Below are 15,337 nucleotides of genomic sequence, written 5' to 3'. Positions count from 1 at the left end.
TCAAAAAGAAGTAATTAGAGACAAAAAAAAAGAAATTTAAACAAAAGGTACAGCTACATCTGTGGTGAGAGAGAAAAGGGTAATCAAAAATTGTTAAATTCAATCTGGCTGTGATGTAACCAGATGAAAGACAAGGTAGTGTCCACCAGTGGTTGAAATGGAAGAGCAAACCAGGGAGTTGTGGAAGGAATAGTCTGCTGTTAGAATTCTACTGGAGGTGCTAGAATTTATGAAGGGTGATCAGTTGAATGTGGAGACTGTTGGAGTGGAAAAACAAAGGGAAACCAATTGTTCTGACTGGGAGGAGAGGGAATGAGAGTAAAAGTGTGGGAAATAGACAGATTTGATGTTCATTATGAAGATGAATCAACTGGGACCAGAAAACTGCTATAGTGATGGAGGACATCAGAGGTATCACAAATGTGAGGGGGAAGGGACTAGACAATGGGATAGAGTAGAATCAAGAAATCATCTGACTACATTACAATCATTGGGACAATGGAATTTAATTTTAGGAAACCCCTTTTCTCTTCTCTCTTCACTAACGTGGCAGTACCTTTGTTTTAATTTTTAAGTTTTCTTTTCTGTCCCCAAATACAGACTTAAAAAAAAACAATTGTCAACTTTGTTCTGCACCTATCACAAACATTCCCTCTTCTATCCACCCTCCCCCTCGTTGCAACCAAAAACACTTGTTTTCTACTATTCCTATTTCTGAAGAAGGTCCTTGACCCAAAACATCGACTCTGTTTCTCTCCCCCTATTGATACTGCTTGACCTGTTAAGTGCTTCCAACATAAGAAATCTGTCAATCCAATTTTCAAATAGTTACTCAATGACCTTTGAGAAAGGCTCAACATTATCTTCAAGGACAATTTAGGATAGGTGATAAGCACCAGCTTTGGCACTGATAATTTCAAAGATAGATTTGTTTTGACAAAACTTTTACCTTGATGTGGAATTCCAAATTCTCATCCATGGAGTAAATATAATTAAAAATATCTTGGGCTATTCTGGGAATTATTCCCATACAATCAGGATCATGAAGTGTTCCCTATAATCAGAAACACAAAAAAAAAAGTAAATTACATCGATCATCATGTTTTCTTAACTAAAAAGTTAGCATATATTCAGATTATGTCTACAATAACAGTTCAGTTTCACCCACGTGGATATGCCTATCCCAGAACTTCTAAGATAAATCATCAGCAATCTGTGCTTTACTTTTGAAATAACATACCATGGTGCTTAGGTCTCAACACTAAAATGTGACTAAAAAAATAAAGGCTTAAGTCTTAAAATACTTCTGATACTTTGAGAGAGAATTCAAAAGCTCAATTATTTGTTCTACATAATAATTTCTCTAAAAAAAAGTTTTGTTGCTGTTAAAAATTAATCTGGAATTGGCAAACTCAGATCAATAAGAATGTGCAGTAAAACAAGTAATGAACACCAGAGCTACTCTTTGTGCTGATTTTAAGTGCACGAGGAATTACTTACCTCCATTGTGTGAGTTTTACCGGAGGCTGTTTGCCCATATGCAAATATTGTACCATTATATCCATCAAGTACATCTGGAAGATCAATAATGCAATATCACCATAAGCTGGTCATAACAAATCTTGACAGTGACTTTCTGCAAGCAGTTTAGCACACACAAAATGGCTTCCAGATTTATAGCTATGACAACACAGGATTGAGCTTGCAGGTCTGAAGTGGCCTTTTAAGTCATCAACCCCAAAAAATGCAAATGAGATTTCCCTGCCAGCTGTAGGAACTTCAACCCTAACCACATTTGCTTCCAGTTTTAAAATATACATGGACTGGTAGGGTTAAGTAGGTAAAAGCAAACACAGGAAAGTTTTGTCATGCTTTTCTTGTAAGAATTTAATGGTTCACATCATCTATCAAAGTGATGTTTTGGGTTTCCACAATAAAAAGTTTCTGATAAAATTGAAAATCTTGCTGTTTGTCACTAGTCAAAAAACCCACTCTCACACCCCTGAGAAACTAATTCAATATGCAAAATAACTGTTGCTTTCATTTGCTCCAGTTTGTTGTCAGAAAATGCCTAGTGGTTTTCTCCAATACAGCGTTACAGTAATTGAATGGAATGCTGAAAGAGGACAGTATTGCTGACATCAACTATGACTTGTGAAGATATCTTGCTGCATACAATTTGGTTTGGAGTTCCTGCGTTCATCTTTTACTTCCATCGTATCTTACATAGAACAGTACAGCACAGAACAGGCCCTTCGGCCTACAATGTTGTGCCGACATAGCTATTCCCTCCTACCTACAGGATACTCATATCCATCTATTTTCCTCTCATTCATGTGCCCATCCAAGCCCCTCTTAAGAGCCCCCAATGAATTTGCCTCCACCACCCTATCAGCCAATGCATTCCAGACATCCATCACTCTCAGTAAAAAAAATGTACCCCTCACGTCTGTTCTGAACCTACCCCCTCACCTTAAATGCATGCCCTCTCGTATTGGATCACTCAATAATGGGAAAAAGACATTACTTGTCCACCCTATCTATGCCCCTCATAATTTTATACACCTACAACAGATCACGCCACCGCCGCTCCAGAGAAAAGAGCCCAAGTTTGTCCAGTCTCTCCTGATAGCATCCTAGTAAACCTCCTCTGCACCCTCTCTGAAGCCTCGACATCCTTCCTATAGTGAGGTGACCAGAATTACACACAATACTCTAAATGCGGCCTAACCAGAGTTCTATAGAGACGCACCATAACTTCTTGACTCCTATACTCAATACCCCGATTAATAAATGCAAGCATTCCATAAGCCTTCTTAACCACCTTGTCTACCTGTGTAGCCACTTTCAATGAGTCAGGGACTTGCACCCCAAGGTCTCTCTGCTCTTCAACACTGTTAAGGGTCTTGCCCTTAAGTGTGCTGCCTCTTGACATTAGTCCAACCAAGGTGCAACACCTCACATTTATCCGGGTTAAACTCCATCTGCCATTTCTCTGCCCACATCTTCAGCTGATCAATCCCATGCTGTATCTGCCGCCAGTCTTCTGCACTATTCACAACTCCACCAATCTTGGTATCGTCTGCAAACTTACTAACCCATCCATCAACATACTCATCCAGGTCATTTATGTACATCACAATCAGAAGGGGTCCCAGCACAGATCCCTGCAGAACACCACTACTCACAGGCCTCCAGCCCAAATAAGTCCCTTCAACCACCACCCTTTGTCTTCTACAGGCAAGCCAGTTCTGGATCCACATAGCCAATTCTCTACTGACCCCATGCATCCGAACTTTCTTGATTAACCAATTATGTGGGACCTTGTCAAATGCCTTACTGAAGTCCATATTGATGACATCCGCAGCTCTACCTTCATCAATCTCTCTTGTCACCCTATCAAAAAACTCAACCAGGTTAGTAAGACATGACTTGCCCCACACAAAGCCATGCTGGGTTTCCCTAATCAAGCCATTGGATTCCAGATGCTCGTCTATCCTAAGAATCTTCTAAAAAAAATTATGTAGTTAAGTCTCTTTTAATCCATGCAACTACCATCATTACTCTAGCATGTTATCATAGCATCATGTTATAATGGGAATTCTGTGAAAGATCAAAGACTCTAGCCATAGGCTCTCTCATTCAGTGCCGATTAGAAAAATAAAGCATTTAAAGCATAGTTATAAAATAAGATTCAAACTCTGAACTGCAAGCAAGCTAGTTTTTACATACTTAACGGTACAGAAAAGCTCAATATTCTGTATGATGCAGATAAATGAAGTTTCACTTATGTTAATGTGAACTTATCCGCCAACTCTGATCTTGCACTGCCCTCTCCTCGCATTCTATCACGTAGCTGTGCCTACAACTGCCCAGTACCACTCTCGAATTCCTTCATGCCCATCTCACCTTTATCCCCTTCCCCGTTAACTGTCTCTTTAAAGGATATTTAAAACTAAAATTTTGATCAGTCCTTTAGCATGTATATTTTTTCCTCTCACCCTTGAGCCTTGAAATGTTTTGTATAAATCTGAACATTGCTGAAGTGTACACAAATTGAACATGGAAATGCGATAATATTTTATACTTTTTGTTCTAAAGAATGTATGACTCAAAGTAAAACTAGAATAAAACAAATCAGGTAAAGTGAGAAGCACTAAATATTTAATAATTTAAAAAATGGACTGACACAAGGTAGTTGCATGTCATAGGGATTGTTGCTCAAATCCTGCAATCTTGATTGTTAATTTGTATTCAGCTGTTCAAATATGAATCATAAATTTCTTAGTTTTAAAATTTTAACTACATGAGGGAAGTCAGCTTGATCTTAAGAGAAAGCTCAGAAGACAAGAAACAGAAGTTTTGACCCTTGATTGTGCTCTATCATTCAATAAGAATGTAGGGAATCTGATCTTGGTCTCAACTTCAGCTTCCTAACTGAACCCCATGAATCTGAATCCCTTATTTCAGCATTCACAGATCTCTGGGGGTAGAGAATTTCAAAAATTCATAAAGTCCACATCTTTTAAATGAAGTAAAGCCAACAGGTAACTGGATGAATTCAGTAACATTCAATACAAGTGTATAAGCAACCCAAATAGTGATAGTGAAAGGCATATATAGTGGTCATCATCTAGAAGTGTGCTGTTTAGGTAATTAGAACACTAAATTATACAGAAAAATGGTGAAGCTCAAGTCAAGCTCAAACTATGATGTGCTCTGTTCAGACCACACCTCGAGAATGCTTGAATCACTTCCAGTTCAAGGCAAAGAACTGTTTGAAGCCCTTGAAATGGTGTAGAGAACAGGCAAGAGGCTGAATCTTGTATCAGTGTCGAAATTTTTTTTTAAAAAAGGGTTAGAAAAAAATGAGCATTTAAGTCATGAATGGAAATATTTAAGGGGTGATCTTCAGTACTAAAAGGTACTAAAGTTAAATAAATATTTAAACCTGGACAACTTTAAATTATAGGCAAATTTTGGGCAATTCTAGCAATTTCAGCAACAATAACTTCCCTTTATATAAAGCCTACAAGTTAAAATTGACAGACCAAAGACAAAACTTTATTACAGGTTTTAAGGAGAAAGAGAGACAGTTGAGAAATGGAGTTGAGAAAAGAGACAATTCCAGAGCTCTGAAAAAAATGATGATAAATGCAATGTGGAAGGGAATACCACAATTTAATAACATGATACAACAAGCAGTCAATCATATTGGGCCTTATCATCTTACTCTTCTCTACTTATTAATTAAAATTGGTTTAGGGTTGGTACTACTTGGACCAAGTAGCAGTATTTGTGGCTGGTGTGAAATTCTCTCACCAGTTCAGCATCCATATGCAAAATAAATTTGAATCTACTGAAGTCAGACAATCAATCCACTTCTAATCATGATTTTATTGTCATAAAACCTATGTTACTTGTAGTGCATTACAATATAGTGCACAAAATAACTTTGTAAATTCTTTGCCATTAGGAAGTTCATGGAAGAATTTCAATACAGCTCTTTTTCATTAACGTGACTTACCTTTGACAATATTTTTTGCACATGCATTGTACACTTGTTCTTGTGTTGCATTTGATGGAAAAACATGGTCATACACATAGGACTTGCCCTGTAAAGAAATTATTGAATCAATTAAAACTGCATATTCAAAATGTTTTGCAGAGCAATTCCAAGTAGCAACACTGCATTGAAAATAACTTGCTTATTTATAACTTGTATATTTAAATTCAATACAACTAATCTTGCTTATTTGGATCTACAAGAAAGTTGCTGAGATGCTATGGTGGTTTTAAAAACAGAAGTAATACAAAAACAATACCCATTCAAGAACAGGATTTGATGATCTCAAAGATATACATAGTGATAAAAAGTATTACTTTACACTTTCACAAATGCCCAATACAAAAACTGTTTGCAGATGCACATGAATATTAGTGAAAATTGCTTTCTTTGATACAACCTATAGAATGCACTTTCCAACACATCAATATATCATGCCAAATGAATAAACTTTTATAAGAGAACTTACCAAAGCTTCTCTTGCATAAGAATGTAATGGATTATTTGATAAAGTTAAACGAACAATAAACCAAAATGAATAGATTATGTTTAAGATATTACTAACCTTTTGAACAGGAGAGCACACACTTTTCTAAACTTTAAATGTTTGATTTGATTGATTATAAATAGAGACATTCAAAAGTTGGTGCACAGAGAAGATGACCTGTGCTCTGCAAGTACTAGGTTGTTAATGCGAGCCACTTCAAAATACCACTACCTCTGCTTTTTCTCTAGCATTTTATATTCTATAATTCTCTCAAATATTTACTCAATCTTCATATAATAATCATTTCTCAGTATGTAATAATGTATTTCACACTGTTGTAACTGGCTGTTGATTGCTCTCTGGCAACCAATATCTCAAAAAGTCTTGGCCATTCTGCTGTTTGTGGTTTTCAGTCCAGTTATCCCAAGGCCCTCCTGGAGTAGATGTAGGAGTGCACTATGCCTGTACTATCCTGAAACGGACTTTAGTAAAGTCCATATTCCAGATATTGGCAAAGATCAAGTGAAATTTGCAAATACCAACTCAAAACAAGACTATATTAGAAGTTCATTCATTAACATTTTAGGTAGATGTCCTTTAATCTCATCTTTTTCAGGTTCTGTCAAATCTGCAACGTTTTACAATTGTCTGGCCTAAATCATGCCCCTCTACTAGTCATTTCAACTTAAAAACCACTGAAAATTAAATCTGCAATTCAACTATAAAAGACAATATTCAAAGCATCTGTATCTTTTTTCAACATTTTAGGCAATGTATAAATTTAATAAGCAAAACTTTGCTGTTTGCCCTCTCATTGTAACATTGCTGGTCAGTAGTCTTCTTAGGTACAGAATTCCAAAGACTCATGACTCTCCAGGTGAAGATACTTCTCACCTCAATCCTGAATGCTATTAGGGATTCAAGAGTTAAGGAAGTACGTGAATATAGCAGATATTAATTCAAACGAGAACAGGTCTTCAATTCTTAATGTAAATTGCAAGCAGTTATCGGTTTGAAGTTAAACGGACAGCTTTGTAAACAAACAGTATTAATTAACAAGCTTCAAAACCTGGGCCTCTGTACCTCCCTCTATAATTGGATCCTTGATATCCTTAACGGGAGACCACAGTCAATGCAGATCAGTAGTAATATCTCTTCGCTGACAATCAACACAGGCGCACCTGGATGCGTACTTAGCCCACTACTCTACCTTCTCTGCACGCATGACTGTGTGGCTAGGCACAGCTCAAATGCCATCTATGAATTCACTGATGACACCACTGTTGTTGGCAGAATCTCAGATGGTGAGGAGGTGGCATACAGGAGTGAGATAGATCGGCTGGTTGAGTGGTGCCGCAACAACAACCTCGCACTCAATGTCAGCAAGACCAAGGAATTGATTGTGGACTTCAGGAAGGGGAAGTCAGGAGAACACACACCAGTCTTCATTGAGGGGTCAGCAGTGGAAAGGGTGAGCAGCTTTCAGTATCTTGGGCCCAAAACATTGATGAAATCACGAAGAAGGCATGCCAGCAGCTCTACTTCATTAGTGACGTAACAAATCTCCTCAAACTCCTAAAGACTCTTGCAAATTTCTACAGATGTACAGTGGAGATCATTCTGACTGGTTGCATCACTGCCTGGTATGGAGGCTCCAATACACAGGGTCACAAGAGAATGCAGAAGGCTGTAGACTCAGCCAGCTCCATCATGGGCACAACCCTCCCTGCCATCAAGGATATCTTCAAAAGGCAGTGCCTCAAGGCAGTGGCATCCATCATTAAGGACCCTCACCACCCAGGACATGCCCTCTTCACGTTACTACCATCGGGGAGGAGGTACAGGAGCCCGAAGACCTACATTCAACACCAGGAACAGCTTCTTTCCCTCTGCCATCAGATTTCTGAATGGTCTATGAACACGACCTCATTATTCCTCTTTTGCACTATTTATTTTTGTAAATTTATAGTAATTTTTGCATCTGGTGTCTTGCACTGTACTGCTGCCACAAAACAACACATTTCACAACAACTGTCAATGATAATAAACCAGATTCTGATTCTCTTGTTCACCACTACTTTAAGACCATTTTTCCTCCTGGAAGCCATTACATCATTAAATAAACCTAGGATTTTTTTTTTACTTCTTATTCTAAATGTTTTACAAAACTTCTAAGTGATCAATTAACTAAATACTGACACAAAAAGCTGGTATTAGTTTCCGTGGCCTTGAATTCAACATCAGGCTCTTACAAAGAAATAACAAAACTGTGCTGCGTGATTAACAGACCTGTAACATCTCAGCAGAGCAGCATCAATTTTACCCCTCAGATCCCCTTTAAACCTCCTTTCTCTCATCTTAAACCTCTTCCCTCTAGTTCTAAACACCCCTACCATAGGAAAGAGACTATGACATTCTATCCCATCTTTGCATCTCAATTTTATATACTTCTATCATGTCACCGCTCAGCCTCCTTTGCTCCAGAGAAAAAAGACCCAGCCTATCCAATCTTTCCCTATAACTCAAGCCCACCAATCCAGGAAACATCCTTGTGGTATCTTTGCTGTACCCTCTCTCGCTTAAAATCACATCTTTCCTGTAGTGCGACGACCAGAACTGCACATAATATTCCAAGTTTGGCCTAACCAATGTTTTGTACAACTGCAACATGATGTAGCAACTCTTGGACTCTGTGCCTCAGCTGATGCCATATGCCTTCCCCACCATCTTGTCTACCTATGTTGCCACTTCCAGGAAACTATGTACTTGTAGCTCAAGGCGTCTCTGTTCAAGAATACTTGCCAGGGCCCTGCCATTCACTGTGCATGTCCTGCCTTGGTTCAACTTGCCAAAATGCATCACTTGTCTAAGTGAAATTCCACCTGCCATTCTCTTGCCAACTTTCCTAGTTAGAGTCAGAATTAGAGCACAGAAACAGGCCTTTCGGCCCAACTCATCCATGCTGACCAAGATGCTTATCTAAGCTAGTTATCTGATGAACATAACCTGTTCTAACTTTTGACAATCTTCTCTGTGCAATATACTGCCCATTTTAGGGTCATCTGCAAACTTACTAATCATGCCACCTACTTTCTCATCCAAACCATTATTATATGGGACAAACAACAGAGGACCCAACACAGATCCCTGCAGCACACCAATGCTCACAGGCCTCTTTAAAAAAAATCCACCATCACCCTTCACCTCCAACCATCAAGCTAATTATTATTTTAGTGTGAGTGACAGAACTGGAACTAGCAGCATTAGTGGAATGCACCTTTAATTAGTGAGCAAATGGTGCTTCAATAGTACATTCCTTCCTGGAACTGAAGCTACATGCCACAGACCTTATTTGCACCATTGAAATGCATTGCATTCATCACTTGAGGATGTATTCCTCCAAAACACCGAGCCCATTCGTATCACTTCCTGTCAGGTCTTACTATTTGGCATTCAATTTCTTTCACTCTCCAGTTCTCTCTAGTAATCATTTCTATCTTTACAATATCCTTCAAATTATGAGCAACCATCACAAAAATTAATGAATCAAGAAATAAACCATGCAGTGCCTACCAGTCACCCCTTTCCAGGTTGATATTGCTGACAAGTTTTATCATGAAAACAACAAAACTGAGATATGGAGAGTTATGTCACACTGAAACCAAAGGCCATGTAGAGTGACCACAGATGAATAAAGGGCAAAATAAAGTTTTTTTCTGAGGAGGTGAAGAAGGTGATAGATGTAGGGCAGTGGATGTTGTCTACACAGACTTCAGTGAGGCATTTGACAAAGTCCCTCATAGTAGGCTGCCCAGAAGATTAAGATTTACGGATCCAAGGTGACTTGATAGTTTGGATTCAGAATTGACTTGTCCTAGAAGACAGAGGGTTAGTGGTGGAAGGGTGTTATTCTGGCTGGAGATCCATAACCAGTGGTATTCTGTAGGGATTGGCCCTGGGGCCAATGTTGTTTGTGATATATATAAATAACTTGGATGAAGATGTAAATGGGTGGGTTAGTAAGTTTGCAGACGACACAGATTAGTCAAATTGTTGACAGTGTAGAGGACCAAAGGATACAGCAGGATGTAGATCAGTTACAGATATAGGCAGAGTAATGGCAGATGGAGTTTAATCTGAGTTTAAATATCTTGGGAGGTCAAATGTAAGGGGGAAAGTATATAATTAATGGCAGGACTCTTAACAGCATTGATGTGCAGAGGGATCTAGGGGTCCAAGTCCACAGCTCCCCGAAGTGGCCACTCAAGTAGATACAGTGGTAAAGGTAGCATATGGCATGCTTGCCTTCATTGGTCAGGGCATTAGAACACAACATCATGGGCCAAAGGGCCTGTACTATGCTGTTATGTCAACATTTTATCCTGCTCTAAGATCTATCTAATCCTTCCCTCCCACATAGCCCTCCATTTTTCTATCATTCATGTGGCTATTTAAGTCTCTGAAATGTCCCTAATGGATCTGCCTCCACCACCTCTACTGGCAGTGCATTCCAAACACTGTGTAAATAAAAACTCACCTCTGATATTCCCCCACCCCCAAGAGTACAAGAAAGTCACACGGCAGCTATACAAAACTTTGGTTAGGCCGCACTTGGAGTATTGTGTGCAATTCTGGTCGCCCTGTTATAGGAAGGAATGTGGGGGCTTTGGAAAGAGTGCAGGAGAGGTTTACCAGGATGCTATCTGGATTAAGAGTATGAGCTGCAAAGGGAGATTGGAGCAATATACACTAAGTGCTAGAGGAACTCAGCAGGTCACACAGCATCTATGGAGGGAACTAAACAGTCGACAACTCCTGATGAAGGGTCTCGACACGAAACGTCGACTATTTATTTCCATCCATTGATGCTGCCTGACCTGCTGAGTTCTTCCAGCATTTTATATGCATTGCTCCAGATTCCAGCATCTTCAGAATCTGTCTCCCCAAGGAGAGGTTGGACAAACTTGGGTTGTTTTCTCTGGAGCAGAGGTGAGGGGGAGACCTGATTGAAGTTTATAAAATTATGAGAGCATAGAAAGGGTAGATGGTCAGAATCTCCTCCCCCCACCCCAGGTAGAAAAGTCAAATACTAAAGGACATGCAATTAAGGTGGGGTGGGGGGGGGGGGGTGGAGTTTAAAAGGAGATGTGTGGGGCAAATACACACACATACACTCAGTGATGAGTGGTAGATGTCTGGAAATGGGCTCCCAGGGGTAGTGGTGGAAGCAGATACGATTGTGGTGTTTAAGAGGCTGTTAGACACATGAGTAGGAAGGGAATAGAGGGATATAGATCATGTGCAGGCAGAAGAGATTTAGTTTCATTTGGCATCGTGTTCAGCACAGATATCATAACCAAAGGGCCTGTTCCTGTGATGTACTGTTCTACATGTAAACAAAGTGGGATTAGTGCAGGGTTACTATAGGTAGCTGCAGACACAGTGGGTGAAAGGCCCGTTTCCATTATAACTAATTGAAGGCCAGGGAAGTTATTTATTCTTGAGGTGTGCATCCCACTGGGGTTTGGGAGGTGGGGTGAGAAAGAGGTGAATGGAATAGGGATACAGCATACCTTGAGATAAACTCAGGTGAAGATAATAGCACATTTCTAATTGTCTGGGATGGAGGTGATAGACCACTCCTTAACAACCAAGTGCTGGATTTCCAGCCTAATAACAAATCCATAAAAAATGTATGGAAGTCACACCTACACTGTACTCAGGGTTGTGCATTTAGTGAAATACACCTTCTGGCAAGCAAGCAAGCATTAATGGATGAGTCATTGCTTGCGAAACTAGTTTCCATCAGTGCAGGAATTAATGATTTCTCCATAGTCAATAAAAAAATCTGAGTGGCAATGTAAAAGCAGAGTGACTGCAGGATTTGGGAGGGAGATAATTTGAGGAGGTGATTCTGAAGAGTTGGGTGGTGAAAGAAGCATGGCAGGTGGTAAGACAATGCAAGACTGTGATGACCAGCACAGAATGAGAACACTTGACGTTATAATTAAACATAGGAGAGAATACCAGAGGATTAGAGGGAGGCAGTGAACAAGCTCAAAAGAATGCAAAAGGAAGCTAAGAATTCACTGAAGAGTTAAGAGCAACATGTTTTTAAGTGGAGATAAAGAGTCAAGGTCCAACAAGCACTGATGGAAGCAGTGAGGGGATTTGGGGAGGGAGGAGAGAATGGAACTGGGACACAGTAAGTGAACAGACATGGCCAGATGAAGTGAAAAGTTCTTAAAATGCATTTTAAAATTCACATAAGCAAAATCTTTTGTTTTTGGGCATAATAATACTAAAAAAGTGATACAAGCTTACAAAATGTGGACAAACAACAACACAAACAACTACAGACATGCCAACAACATTAGCAGTGGGTCACAGACACTTCCCAGAAAATAGCAAGTTGGGCAGTGGGATTGGAGAAACAAAGGACTGCAGATGCTGGAATCTAGATGAAAAACTCGATAATCCTGGAGGAACTCAGCAGGCCAGGCAGCGTCCGTGGAGAAAAGCAGGCGGTCAATGTTTTGGGTCAGGACCCTTCTTCCGGACTGAAGATAGGAAAAGGGGGAAGCCCAATATATAGGAGGGAAAAGCAGAGCAGTGATAGGTGGACAAAAAGAGGGGAGGCAGGGTGGTGATAGATAGATGCAGGCAAGAGATAGCGATAGGCAGTGTGGGGAAGGAGCGGAGAGCAGACCCACTGGGGGATGGGTAGAAGGTAAGAAGAGAGGAAAAAAGGCTAGGAAAGGGAAGAAGAGAAGCATGGTGTGGGGGGGGTGGTTTTTGGCAAGGGGGGGTTCCCATTCCTCACCATGCTTCTTTTCTTCCTTTTCCTAGCCTTTTTCACCCCTCTCTACCCATCCCCCAGTGGATCTACTCTCCCCTCCTCCCCCGCACCTGCCTATCACTATCTCTTACCTGCATCTACCTATCACCACCCTGTGCCCACCCCACCTCCCCTCTTTTGCCCACCTATCACTGCTCTGCTTTTCCCTCCTATATATATTGGGCTCCCCTTTTCCTACCTTCAGTCCTTAAGAAGGGTCCTGACCCAAAACGTTGACTGCCTGCTTTTCTCCACAGATGCTGCCTGGCCTGCTGAGTTGCCCCAGCATTATCGTGTTTTTCATGGGGAGTGGTACTGCAATTCTAAAATGCCAGAAAGGCCTTAGCCAAAGTAAATGTGCCATACTAAACCACGACTACTAAACTGGAGTTGGGGAAAAAAAAGGGGGATTACTTTAGCTGGCAAAGTTATAGAGGATCAGATAAGCTGTTGAAATGGTTAACAAATTAGTTGAATTCATAAAATATAACTTAAGCAGCAACAACGTACAGAGTGGCAGCAAACAATGAGTGCAAGTCCTGTTTTCCTGCAGATGTAAAAGCTAAGAGAATGGACAGTAGATCCCTATCTTGTCAGTGTACCCTACTTGAAAGGAATTATACAAAAACTGAGAAAGCAAACTTGATGTTGCGGAATACAGGCAAGTTGATTGATTTAATGCAAGAAAAAAGTGAACCAAGTTTGGGAGAAAAAAAAACTGTGCAAACAATCCACAGCAAAAGACAAGTGAGGAATCTGTGGGCTTTACTGGAAAATAAGATCCAAGAATGCACAGCTTCAGAAATGGAACACAAATTTCAGGAAATAATAATTTGTTTGTACAAATACTGGTGGGGAGCAGGGGGTGGGGTAGGGGGAAGAGTTCAACTGGTTACATAGGAAAAGATGCAAGAAGAGTTCATTACAAAGGGAAATTAATTAACTGAAAACCAAGAGATATTCTGCAGTCTGTAAGCAATTATGAAGAGAAATCTGCGCATTGAACAAATCACCAGATTAGACCTAGTCTACATTCTGCAAGTCCATTCATTTCAACAGAGAAGAATACTTCCAAGGAAGAAGCAATACGGGTAATCACATTTTGTGAAGTAAGTTAACGTATTTAATTGCTTTAAGTATTTTATTTTTAAATTTTATATTTTTTAAAAATTTGTAATTAAAATTAATAACATGGCTTGTTTTTAATTTTTTTTTAAATACCTGTCAATGTTTGTGAATTTCAGAGAAATTCACATTATGCTGAAAGGTGATAAGTATCTTGGGCTAGCTAAACTGGCTGTCAAAGGATTTCTGGGGCAGCACTTGCATTTTATGGAAGGCAGGCCCTCACTAATCAGGACTGACTACAAGGGCCAAATGTGATTCAATGTTTGTAACGTACCATTGTTCTAAATCAGTGGTTCCTGACCTTTTTGAATGAAAGGCCCAATTGCTCACACAGTAAAATTTCAGCAACAACCTGCCTCTCCACCCTCAAAAACCCGATGACATCATGGAGTGATTCTACTAAAGGACAGGAGTTGGGATAGTCCCCAGGACTGCCAGCTGCCCTACGGCTGGGGAAACTAATGTGTTGAGTACATTTTAAATTAATTTTTACTTTTTCTGTGAACTTTCCAACTAAATTATCGCACTATTAATGACCAACAGATCCACCCTTCTTCTGTAATCTTGGCACTGCCTCCCACCACCCCAGGTTGGGATATATATTTTTTAAAATCAATGTTACAATTTCCTTAAATAACATCACTGTAGCTGTTTTAGGGCTTTTACCTTGACATTAAACACGAGATTGCAGTTGTTTGTGCTGTTTTGGGTGTCACCCTAACAGGTTATTTACAGTTAGCTTCCACTTTATTTTCCCAAGCGAGTCTCCATAAAGTCTGGTACATGTTAGTAGTAAGAATGTGGAGGCGTTAGATGGCTTGGAGTGCACAAGGATGGATAAATCTCCATAGCCAAATGAGATCTATCCCAGGATCTTCTGGGAAGCAAGGGAGAAGATAGCTGGGACACTGATGGAAATTTTTGCATCTTTACTAGTCACGGGTGAGATGCCAGAAGACTGGAGCCTAGCTAAAGACGTTCTTCTATTCAAGATGGGCAGCAGGGATAAGCTAGATAACTACAGGCTGGTGAGCCTTACATCAGTGTTAGAATTTTCTCCAAAAATTTCCTCAAGGGACAGGATTTATGTACATTTGGAAAGGCAGGGGCTGATTAGACATAGTCAGCATGACTACGTGCAGGGGAAATCCTGTCTCATTAATCTTATTGAGTTTTTGAGTTAACTAAGAAGATCAATGAAGGCAGGGTGCCAGATGTTGCCTACATGGACTGTAGTCAAGCATTTGACAAGGTCCAGCACAGTAGGCTGATCCAGAGGTTAAGGCACATGGGATCCAAGGCATCCTGGCTAATTGGA

The 15,337-nt window shown here is 40.0% G+C and overlaps 1 protein-coding gene across 1 annotated transcript in view; it reads right to left on the bottom strand.

Annotated features, from left to right (window-relative positions):
- LOC127570343 (kinesin-1 heavy chain) overlaps positions 1–15,337 on the bottom strand; it is an 85,877-nt gene that overhangs the window by 49,479 nt on the left and 21,061 nt on the right. Inside the window, exons 2-4 of the mRNA XM_052015801.1 lie at positions 5,528–5,615; positions 1,501–1,574; positions 950–1,054 (exon numbers count right to left, since the gene is read on the bottom strand). Of these exons, the coding sequence (XP_051871761.1) occupies positions 950–1,054; positions 1,501–1,574; positions 5,528–5,615 (267 nt within the window). The remainder of the gene's footprint in view (positions 1–949; positions 1,055–1,500; positions 1,575–5,527; positions 5,616–15,337) is intronic.

The sequence above is a fragment of the Pristis pectinata genome, chromosome 5 (genome assembly GCF_009764475.1).
Source record: "Pristis pectinata isolate sPriPec2 chromosome 5, sPriPec2.1.pri, whole genome shotgun sequence".
NCBI classification, from domain to species: domain Eukaryota; kingdom Metazoa; phylum Chordata; class Chondrichthyes; order Rhinopristiformes; family Pristidae; genus Pristis; species Pristis pectinata.
The sequence above is the reverse complement of the archived record's forward strand: the minus strand, read 5'-3'. Positions and strand labels throughout refer to the sequence as shown.